At 37.9% G+C, this 11,864-nt stretch overlaps 1 protein-coding gene across 1 annotated transcript in view; it reads right to left on the bottom strand.

Annotated features, from left to right (window-relative positions):
• Positions 1–4,642: 4,642 nt before the first annotated feature.
• The window catches only part of PPAT (phosphoribosyl pyrophosphate amidotransferase), a 36,757-nt gene continuing 29,535 nt past the window's right edge, over positions 4,643–11,864 (bottom strand). Inside the window, exons 7-11 of the mRNA XM_032851213.1 lie at positions 11,314–11,465; positions 10,781–10,908; positions 9,274–9,495; positions 8,149–8,269; positions 4,643–7,077 (exon numbers count right to left, since the gene is read on the bottom strand). Coding sequence (XP_032707104.1) covers positions 6,881–7,077; positions 8,149–8,269; positions 9,274–9,495; positions 10,781–10,908; positions 11,314–11,465 — 820 coding nt within the window. The 3' untranslated portion in view covers positions 4,643–6,880. The remainder of the gene's footprint in view (positions 7,078–8,148; positions 8,270–9,273; positions 9,496–10,780; positions 10,909–11,313; positions 11,466–11,864) is intronic.

The raw sequence follows: 11,864 nt of genomic DNA, 5'->3' as shown, positions 1-11,864 counted from the left end.
TGGGAAACATGGGGAACTGACAAATGAAGCTCTGCCCACTTTTTGCCATGAGCAATGCATTTCTCTTTGACCCAGAAATCTCAGGTCTACTGCCATGAAACAGTGACAGTAATAGCTTTTCAGTAGGGTCACCTTCCCAAACGGTGACCTATACTTCTTACAGAACCTGGCAACAGCTGCATTATTTCTTTGACTTCTTATACTAAATAGTTAAGTACCCTGAAAACAGTTTCATTTCTTATGCACCTGTTTCCCCAACTATCATTTTATTCTTCTCCCTCCACTACATCAATTCCTGGGAAATATTAAATGTCTATCCCAGAAACTTGCTGATCCTTTGTCCATTTATTGATGCATTCTAACTTCACTTCTTTTCACCTAATTCTCCATTCATCTCAGTTGCCAATGTCATTTCTTTTAAGAAAAATTTCATAAACAATTTTGATTATCCTTGACCCTACCTCCAACGTGTGGGTTTTCCATCCAACACACAATTAACTCAGGAAGAGCCAGTTGGAAGAAACGCAGAGGACAAGGTATATAGAAAGGGAGCATGGAGCTACTATGCTCTCCAAGCATACCAGACACCCGAGTCTCCGTGTCACCAACCCAGAGGTTCTCCATACCCTGTGTCCTTTCGGGTTTTTATATGCTTAATGGTGAGGGCATGATTCATTTTTTTTAAAAGATTTTATTTATTTGACAGAGATCACAAGTAGGCAGAGAGGCAGGCGGGGGCGGGGGGCGGGGAGCAGACTCCCTGCTGAGCAGAGAGTCCGATGCGGGGCTTGATTCCAGGACCCTGAGATCATGACCTGAGCCGAAGGCAGAGGCTTAACCCACTGAGCCACCCAGGCACCCCAGGCATGATTAATTTTTTAAAGATTTTAAAAATTTTATTTTGACAGAGGCATAACGAGAGGAAGGGGGAGTGGGAGAGGGAGAAGTGGGTTTCCTGCAGAGCAGGGAGCACAACGCGGGGGCTTGATCCCAGGACCCAGGGATCAAGACCTGAGCAGACGGCAGATGCCCAACAATCAACAACCAAGCCCCGAGGACGTGATTAATTAGATCATTGGATGTTACCAGTTGATTCAATCTGTAGCTCCTCTCTCCTCCGTCAAGGTCAAGGATGTTCAACCTGATGATCACATGGTTAGTTCCCAAGGCAAGTAGTCCTTATTCGTAGGTGTTTTTAGAAAGTCACCTCATTAACATAAACTCAGGTGTGGTTGAAAAGAGTTTGTTATGAATAGCGACACCTTTATTAAAGGCAAACCAAAAAACCCTCAATCACAGAGAATTAACAAATGGTTACCATAGAGGAGGTGGGTGGGTGGGGGATGGGTGAAATAGGTGATGGGGGGGTTAAGAGTACACTTACCATGATGAACACTGAGTAATACATGGACCTGTTGAATCACTGTATTGCACACCTGGAACTAATTTAGCACCGTATGTTGACTACACCAGAATTTTTTTTAAAAACCACACCTTTATTTCTCCTACCGCTTAGGAAATCTCAAGGACTTTAGGATAACTGTGCTAGAAATAGGATAAAGACCAAATATATATTTATTATAAATCACAGTATCATACTACCCTGAAGACAAGGCTAGCTCCCTGTCGTGCGCTTTGTAGCATCACAGCTGGTATAATGGTGTTATTTGATTTATTCTTAACAGTGCTCAGCTGCCCAGTTGGAAGATGGAGAAAATTAGTGGTTGGGTTCATTCAGGCTTGTTTTGTCAGATGGCTAGGAAAGAATGAAGTGATGAGGGAGGTCCCATTGTTCGCAAGAGGGAGTCTATTTTATTAAAGTTCTGCAGGGGACCCAATAACATTATATACATACAAACACTACATAAAATATATAAAAGGGATGCCTGGGTGGCTCAGTGGGTTGAGCCTCTGCCTTCAGCTCAGGTCATGGTCTCAGGGTCCTGGGTTTGAGCCCCACATCAGGCTCTCTGCTCAGCAGGGAGCCTGCTTCCCCTTCTCTCTACCTGCCTCTCTGCCTCTCTGTGATCTCTCACTCTGTCAAATAAATAAAATCTTTAAAAAATATATTTATGCACACTCAAAAATGAGTATATATGTATACATTTGAAAGAGAGACAGAGATACATGTATTTTTAAGAAACTGGCTCACACAATTGTGAGGGCCAACAAGTTTGAAGTCTAGAGAGCAGGCCAGTAGGCTGCAAACTCTGGCAGGGTTTCTGTGTTGCAATTTTGAAAATTCTACCTTCAGGAAACCTCCACCTTTATTCTTAAAGACCTACAACTGACTGGATGAGGCCCATTCACATTCTGGAGAGTAATCTGCTTTCTTCAGTCTACTGCTGGGGCACCTTGGTGGCTCAGTCTGTTAGGTGTCCGACTCTTATTTAGGTTCAGGTCATGATCTCAGGGTCATGGAATTGAGCGCCACATGCGTTGAGCCCTGCATCGAGTGGGGCTCTGTGCTCAGCAGGGAGTTCACTTGAGAGTCTCTCTCTCCCTCTGCCCCTCCCTCTACTCAGGCTCTTTCTAAAATCAATCTTTTTTTTTTTTTTTTTAAAGTCTACTGATTTAAATGTTAATCAAATCTAAAAAATAACTTCACCAATCTAGATTGGTATTTGAACAAACTGGGCACCACAGCCTAGCCAAGTTAACACAAAATTATCTCAACAATCAGTATGTCAAACAAATTAATTTTCAGTAAAGCAAATTCAAAGGCCGTGGGCCCCTTTTGTGCAATCGTTTTCCATTTTGTCACAGGGCAAGGAGTTCAGTTATTATGGTAGATCCTGAGAACTTCCAAAACAGTTAAAAGCATTGGTTCCGGGGCACCTGGGTGGCTCAGTGGGTTGAGCCTCTGCCTTCAGCTCAGGTCATGATCTCAGGGTCCTGGAATTGAGCCCCACATCGGGCTCTCTGCTTGGCAGGGGAGCCTGCTTCTCCCTCTCTCTCTCTGCCTGCCTCTCTGCCTACTTGTGATCTCTGTCTGTCATAAATAAAGAAAATCTTAAAAAAAAAAAAAAAAGTATTGGTTCCTGCCATCGTTTAACAACTTCTCAGCTACAGAAGAAGAAATTTATGCACACTCAAAAATGAGTTTACATCGCATACTATAGCTTAGTCTAAAATGTCTAAGGGCCATGCAGTTTTTCCTGAGAGGCTTGGATTTTCATTTTGACTTATAAACAAGAAGGCAATTTTCCTTAGGAGTTGACAAGGCTCTATTTGAAATCCAAAGAAAGAAGGCATGAGAAGTGATGCCCTGGGGCAAGATTTTCAGAGGCAATAGCATATATGCATATATTACTTTTTGTTTAGAGGTGGGTCTTGGTATGTTTATTTTATTTTTTTAAAGATTTTATTTGTTTTATTTGACAGAGATCACAAGTAGGCAGAGAGGCAGGCAGAGAGAGAGAGGAGGAGGAAGCAGGCTCTCCACCGAGCAGAGAGCCTGACTCAGGGCTCAATCCCAGGACCCTGAGATCATGACCCAAGCCGAAGGCAGAGGCTTCAACCCACTGAGCCACCCAGGTGCCCTGGTATGTTTATTTTAAAAAATAGACTATATTAGGGTGCCTGGGTGCCTCAGTCGTTAAGTGTCTGCCTTCAGCTCAGGTCGTGATCCCAGCATCCTGGGATCAAGTCCCACATCAGGCTCACTGTTTGGTGAGAAGCCTACTTCTCCTCCTCCTGCTTATGTTCCCTCTCTCACTGTGTCCCTGTCAAATAAATAAAATCTAAAAAAAAAAAAAAGAGACTTTCTAGAGTACTTTTAGTTCACAGCAAAATCGAAGTTCTCACAATCCCCCCCAACCCCAAACATGCACAGCCTCCCCCAATATCAACATCCCTCAGAACAGTACATTTCTTTCAACTGATAAGCCTACATGGACATGTCATTATCATCCAAAGTCTATAGTTTACATTAGGGTTTACTCTCGGTTTTGTACACCATGGGTTGGAACAAATATATAATGACATGTATCCACCATCACAGTATCACACAGAGCAGTTTCACAGTCCTAAAAATTCTCTGTGCCCTTCCTATCATATGTTCCTCCCCACCAACCCCTCATGTCTCCACAGTTTTGCCTTTTCCAAAATGGCGTATAGTTGGGAGTCGCACAGTATATAGCTTTCACAGGCTGGCTTCTTTCACTTGGTAATATGCAGTTAAGTTCCCTCCGTGTCTTTCTGTGGTCTGCTAGCTCTTTTCTTTTTAGGACTGAATAATATTCTATTGCCTGGATGTACCACAGTTTATTGATTTACCTACTTTTGATTTAAAAAAAATTCCCCCAACATACAAACACATGCACGCACACATTTTGGAAATCTGTGACACCTCTTCTGTTACACTCCCCATTCCCAATAGTCTTTCTACAGAGCTAATATTATAGTGCTTACTTATTAGCATTACAATTTAAATAACGTTATGTGTCCTTTCTACTCAGCCAGGAGTTTTTTCCTGTTCATAAGCAATGGCCTATTTATTGAAATGTCTGGATCAGAGAAATAAGATCTGACTAGCTAGTGTCAAGAAAGAAGCATGGATGTCACTACTACTGTGCTATTCATCATAATGCACTAACTAAAGGTCACTATTAAAAAAAAAGCACACACACATATTTAAACATACTTATTACATGTATTTGTCACCAACGCATCACAATGAAGTCACAAAAAAGTAGGCTTAGTTTAATTCACAATAAAGATCCTGTGAAAACACATTTTTTATCTTCTTTGTGATTTTCAATACTCTGCTTATTTTAATTTAAAGCAGTTAAGCAACATTTGAGAGTATTTGTAAAAAACTGTAATTTAACTGATTTCAGAAACTTGGGAAATAAAATGTCATGATGGAGAAACATTAAGAAATTTGTAGAATTACCAAACTCTCACAGTACCATATTCCTTTATAAAAGCATCTCAGTAAAACAAATAAAAACAATGGGAGACAAAAAACTATGGAAAACACAAAAGTCAAATCAGAGATTTTGGTTTAATACTTTCCCTGAGTCTCTTGTTTTTAAAAATCAAATGTAAGTGAGGCCAATTCAAAATTGACCCACAGGTCTTGCCTCCTCCACGCTGATACGAGGAATACATTTAAGACAAGAGGCTATACACTCAAATGGTCCCAGGGCTTTATTCAAATGCCAATTTGCTTATGTCACTGCCACAGGGTTATGTGACCTGCTACTGCCCGCTGCATATGGGCTTAAAGAACTGTCAAGATTTTATCTTGGCCTGCCATACATAATATAACATATGAGACTATATACCAAATGAAGACAGAAGATTTCAGTTATTAATAAATATTAAATTTCTAAATGGATTTGGACACTATATACATCAAATTAAGGTAACGTAATAACACAGAAACAAACACCTTTATGCTTTAAAAAATCTCACATAAACAGGAGTTGGGGGCAGGTCAACTAAAAATTTTCAATCTCAGATGTTATAAGAAAACACTTTAAAAAAACTGTGTTTCTTAAATCCCAATAAAATAAAAGAAAAAAGTGGTAAGGTGATGCTCAGAATTAGATGGGCATGCTAATTCCAAAATAGTTGTCACCTTGATTCCTAAACAAAATTGGCCCCGACAATGTTTCTACTTGATCATTTCATTTCCACTATGTATATATATTTATACATATATGTGTGATATATGTGTATATGTTTGCAAATGATCAAGCACTTCATTAAAAGAATATAATTAATAAGGATAAAAAGGTTGTTAGAATCTAAAAATTTATTTTTTACTTCAAATGTACTAGGTTACTTGCTGGGCTTACACTATAAGGGCACTAAGTAGTATGAATCATACTTTATAGTCAAATGTAGGAAAACACCTTCCACAGACATGTTTTTAGAATCATTTTTAAGACATCTCAAAGACAGATGGCAAAGCACTGCTAAACTGTATGTCTCCCTTTATCAGAATGAAATAAATTTCAGAATAACAGACAACATTTCAAAAACTAATAATCATGCACTATCTTAAAATTGAGGGGTGAAATGATTCTAACCTCCAAAAGCATGACACTTTTTCATATTCCTATAATTTTTAATCTTGCAATATAAGTACCCCGTTGCACAGTCAGGAAAAGCGAGGCACAAAAAGGCATATATTTGTAAGACAGGGAAGCCAAGGTCAAAACCACACTGAGAACTCCAGGAGCCTGACACTTTTGGGATATAAAGGATTCAAGGTTTGCATGAAATGTTATATTTAACTCATGTCCTGTTTGCATCATACCACCTCAGTCTAACCTCCTTCTAACTCTTTAAAGCATGGACCTAGCAAATGCCACTTACCCCCGCCTTCTCTGACCAGGTAAAAAAGGCTAGCCAATGCTTGTGCGTTTAAAAGAAATAACAAAAAACAAAAGAAACACCAATGTTGTAGTACTTTACACAATTAGCAAGGTTCAATTACGAAAATATTCCACAAGTGAATTTCAATAACTTTCAAGAAACAGTCCACAAAATTCTCTAAGAATCTGTGGGAAGGTATAGTGCCTGGCAATACTCACTAAAACAGAAATTTACCTATTCTTTGCATTATTGTTGCTGATGCAAAATTAAATGTATATGATCTCAGAAGTGGTAGCCTCAAAGTACTAAACTACGAAATAACTGAAAGGATCATCCAAATTCCTAGATAACACCAAAATATTTATCTAGGATTGTTAAAGAAAGCACTTTGGTACTTTTCTCAGAAATCGCAAAACTTATAACGGTAAACATAAGCATGTGGCATTTTACATCGTGTCAAGGGAGTGACAGTAAATGAACAGGGTGTTAACCACCACGAAAACTTCTTGACCAACTTTGTATCTTAGAAAATCATATCTGTCCCTACCAGCTACCATTCCAATTCCACAGGGTATTTTCCAGTGAGACAAGCTGTACAATGACCATTCTTTTCAAAGCATTCCAGACCATTCCCATTCTCTTGAATCATAATATCCTGCTTTTCCACTTTCTGTTTTTTAAACTTTACCCCTTCTTGTACAGATGAAACCAGTCCTCCCACTGACAGATATACAACACTGTTTGCTCCTACGGGGGAAAGAGAGAAAAAGGAAAAGGTCATTACGCTTCCTCTGGAAAAGATGATCTGCTTCAAAAGACAACATTTACAAACAGAAAAACTCAAGCCAGGATAAAAATTCCTCCTTTAGCTTCTTTAAAAAGGGGGAAGAGGAGGGAAGGAGTAAGCAATAAAACTCTGGGCCTTTATTATTTTTTAAAACATGAAATTGGAATTCAAGGAAGAATATAATTTAAAATAACAGTAGAAGCTTCAAATCTAGAATGCATTCAGAAAGCTTCAGGAGTAATTTTCTGGATTACAAAATAGACTCTGAAGTCAGGAAAATCTGGGTTCAATTTTAAGGTCAAGGTCACTTACTTTTCCTAAATCTATTTTTTAATCTATAAGATTAGGGAAACATTGCCTAACTGTAGAGTAGCCACGATATTATTATAATAATATAGATATGTTCCCGGCAAAAGGTAAATGTTCACAGTAAGGTATCAACTAGGTGATATCCAAAATATTTTAACTGGTAAGGCACAGCCATGTTAAAAGAAACACCAGCCATAATCAAGCAGTGTGGAGGTACCAAGGTACACCGGCTAAACATCCGTGTAACATTTAAATAGTTAATCTCATCTAATTTGAAAAGCAAATGTCTTCTCCAGGATAACCTAGATCTCCAAGTCTGCTGACTTCATTATCAAAGATAACCCTACAGTACCTTTTCACTTTCTGATTTGTACCCACATACAAATTATTCCATTAGAATCTGTGGTAAAATTGTTGTTTTTCTTGGGAACTGATCTCTGGAAGGCTTTAACTAAAATGCCTGCCGTTCCCTCTACTTGGAAAGCTTTTCTTCCTTTTCACTGGATCTCACCTTGGCCTAGGTCTCCCATATAGCACTTACCATGGGGTCTATACACACCAAGCACTCTCATTATTCGGAAGAGTGTTCAGTATCTGCTCAGCATGTCATACAACATGTATTTTTAACAAATACTGGACATTGTTTTTTCCTACAAGTGTAAAAACTGAGAAGCTTTGGATTTTCTCTGTGAAAAAAAGCTTAGAGAAATTTTAATACCTACCCAGATATTTTGCAAGATGTTCAAATTCAGGTTTATTGGCAATAAGCTCTTCTTTTGTTGGTATGTTTATTCCCATAAAGCATGGATATCTAATTGGTGGTGAAGCTACTCTAATGTGTACCTTGGAAAGAAATCATTTTCACACATTATTTTAACATTCATTTTAAGAATAATCATGCAAGGGGCGCCTGGGTGGCCCAGTTAGTAAGCAGTCTGACTCTTGATTTGATTTAGGTCATGATCTCAGCGTCATGAGACGGAGCTTCGATTGGAACCTGCTTGAGATTCTCTCTCTCCCTCTGCCCCTTACCTCCCTCACATGCTCACAAGCTCTCTCTCTTGCATTCTTTAAAAAAAAAAAAATTCTGAAGAGATAATCATAATCATAGTAACAGTCATAAAAAAGATGGAAACTCACAACCACAATTACCTTTAAAAAAAAACCAATCAAACTTATTTACTTTTTAGAGAAAGCGTGCATGAGCGGGAAGGGCAAACGGAGAGGGAAAGAGTCCCACTGGCACTCTACACTGAGCGCAGAGCCTCATGCTGGGTTTGATCTCACGATCCCCGGATCGTAACCCTAGTAGAAACCAAGAGTCGGATTCCCAACTGACTGCGCCACCCAGGCGTCCCTCATAATCACAATTATCTTTAAAGCTTTGTAGAAAGACTGCCATTGCTTTCCATGACACTTCCTCCTAAAACAGACGTTAGTTTTGAATCCATTCAACTATTAGTTATAAATGACATTTCTGTAATTTAATTTATTTTTAAAAATCACTTCTGTAATTAGAATTACTGAGAGAGTGAGTTAGAGTAATCTCTGAGATTTAAAAATATAACCCAATGTGGCAAATTTATTATAACAGGATTTGTTCTACATCTTCAAAGACAAATACTCTAAAAATTTAAAAAGCATTCTATTTTGTGGTTTTAGTTTTTAGACTACATATATGTTTTCCAAGTTGTTGCATACAGTTATTACTAAACCCAACTTATTTGAAAGATGACAATTTATCTTATTGAACTATCCATTTTCATTCACTGTACTAAACTGCAATTTTTATGTCAGTATCCTATGGTTAATTATCGACACTTTAGGATAATTTTAATATCACTTACCTCTTTTGCGCCAGATTCTTTGAGCAATTTGATTATGGGTGAGATGGTATTTCCTCTTACAATTGAGTCATCTATAAGAACAATTCTTTTGCCTTTAAAGTTGTCTGACAATACTCCAAATTTTTTTGCAACACCAAGTTGTCTTAACCTCATGTTTGGTTGAATGAAGGTTCTTCCTACATACCGGTTTTTACACAGCACTTCCACATATGGAAGCCCACACTGACAGATAAGAAATAAAAGGACATGAGACCCAATATAGAACTGTAGGTTCCTATTTTCTCTAGGTCATGCTTCCATTATGATATGTATACAAACATTTTAAATTGGTATTCTGAACTCTCCATCAACAGATTACAATTTTCCTTCACTATTTAAACTATAGGGAAAAAAGGCAAAAAGAAAAATCATTCAAAGTAATATACTCATTATATTTTCCACAATTGGTGGGAAAACCAATTCATTTGCCAGGAGTTCCAATGCTTTTAAACAAATATTTCTTTGTTTTGGAAGGGAACACTAAGTATGCGAAGACATGACAAAGAATAAATCACTGTCAGAAAAATTGATAGGATATGCTTTCTGAGGAGGCAGGTGGTGATTTATCCTTCTTTCAAGGTAATACCAATCTAAAATGCATGCATATTGTTTCTTTTAAAAACAAATAACCTAAACTTTTCAGTGTAGTGAATGTCGAGCAGGACACCCCAGGATCGCTATAGTTATATAATCAACCTAGTTATGAAAAATGAAATTAAGCATAGTACTAAAAACATTACATAAAATAAAATTTTAAAAAGTTTTAGAAAAAAAAAAAAAAAGGTTTTAGAAAAAAGGAGTGCCTGGGTGGCTCAGTCAGTTAAAAGATCAGCCCTTGATCTCAGCTCAGGTCTTGATCTCAGGGTCATGAATTCAAGCCCTGCCTTGGGCTCTGCACTTGGCATGGAGCCTACTTAAAATAATTAAATTTTAAAAACCTTAAGCAAAATGAACATAAATGGCTTTATTATCACCCATACTAAACAGGAAACAAATATACCAGGCTACTTCAAGAAATGGGTTTTAATAATAAGTAAACATTACCACTAAATTCTATATATATTCAGGAGGTTATCTTTTTTTTAATATTTTATTTATTTATTTGACAGATGGAGATCACAGAGAAGCAGGCAGAGAGGAGGAAGCAGGCTCCCTGCTGAGCAGAGGGCCCGATGTGGGGCTCGATCCCAGGACCCTGGGACCATGACCTGAGCCGAAGGCAGAGGCTTTAACCCACTGAGCCACCCAGGTGCCCCAGGATGTTATCTTTTTAAATGAAGGGGATCATTCTGCAAATCTTTGGGCGGACTCTACTAAAGCAGGGCCATTGAATGAAAAGGCTGGAAAGTAACTCTATAAAGGACCCAACATTTTCTTTTTCCTTACACTATATTGGTTTCTCTTTATAAACAAGGATTTCCAATTTCAGAGCTACAAAAGCATTTCACTGCATGTCCAAAGAAAATACCTTTGCTGCATAACCAAGAGCAGCAGGGGTAGCAGATTCCGGAACAGTGCTAACCAAATCTGCATCCACAGGTGCTTCAATTGCCAGCTGCTGACCACAACGATATCTTACTGTGTAAACCATCTGGTCTGGAATGTTCAGGAAAGGAAACGGATTATTTTTTTCTTAACATGGTATTATTATTCTAAGAAAATTAGCTTGTTAGAATGCTGTACATGGAGTATAAAAAGTAAAGTAAAACATGTAAAACAACTAAAGTGGAAATACTTAAACTGGGGAATTCACTATTCAAAAAAACCTAGCCTTAATACACATCTGAACATCATAATCCTTCCTCTTAAAAAGGAAAACAAAACCCAAGAGTCAAATGAAAGGGAAAAATAGCCATCATATGACTTATAGGTTCAGTCCCATATCCACAACAGAGAGCAGTGGGACCCCGAAGAGCCAGGTAAGCCTTCGAACCAAGAACTGCCACATTTTGATGAGGTAAATGCGACACTTATATAAAAAGTTAAAGATATTTTATTTACCTTCAAATATACTATCTGGTCTCGCAAAATAAACATATTCAAAGATACAAAACGCCACTGGGTTTCCTTCAGACCTTGGTATAACAGCAAGAGTTTGGACACTACGTTTGGTTATTTCCACGATTTCTCCAGGCAAGACTTCACGGTAATATCTTGGGAAACAATGTTAAAGAAAGAAGACTTTAAATAAACCAGACCTTAGGACTGATAATAACATCTATTGTAAAGTATACACCAAGTCCCTGCCCTTATAAAGGGAAAGTGGTTCTGTTTTAGAGATGGCTTTAAAAATTAAAAAGTAATATTCCTCCAGCAGTAAATCTAATATGTGTATCTTTTACCTCTGAAGTCTAATTTTGAATTTTGAAAAATAAAAGCCTGAAGTTTTACTGAGTTTTGGAAGAACAGAGGCTAAAGAGAACATTTTGTTCTGGCTTAATTTTTTTTATTTTAACTATTCCTTGTTGAGATTCTTGAGTCTTCCTTTCTAAAAATAGGTCTCATGGTATTGTGAAAACAAGATGGCAATTTCAGAATTAGAAGGTATTATA

The sequence above is a fragment of the Lontra canadensis genome, unplaced genomic scaffold (genome assembly GCF_010015895.1).
Source record: "Lontra canadensis isolate GAN:19392208 unplaced genomic scaffold, GSC_riverotter_1.0 scaffold1, whole genome shotgun sequence".
NCBI classification, from domain to species: domain Eukaryota; kingdom Metazoa; phylum Chordata; class Mammalia; order Carnivora; family Mustelidae; genus Lontra; species Lontra canadensis.
Note: the sequence above shows the minus strand (reverse complement) of the source record. Positions and strands in the feature narration are given on the sequence as shown.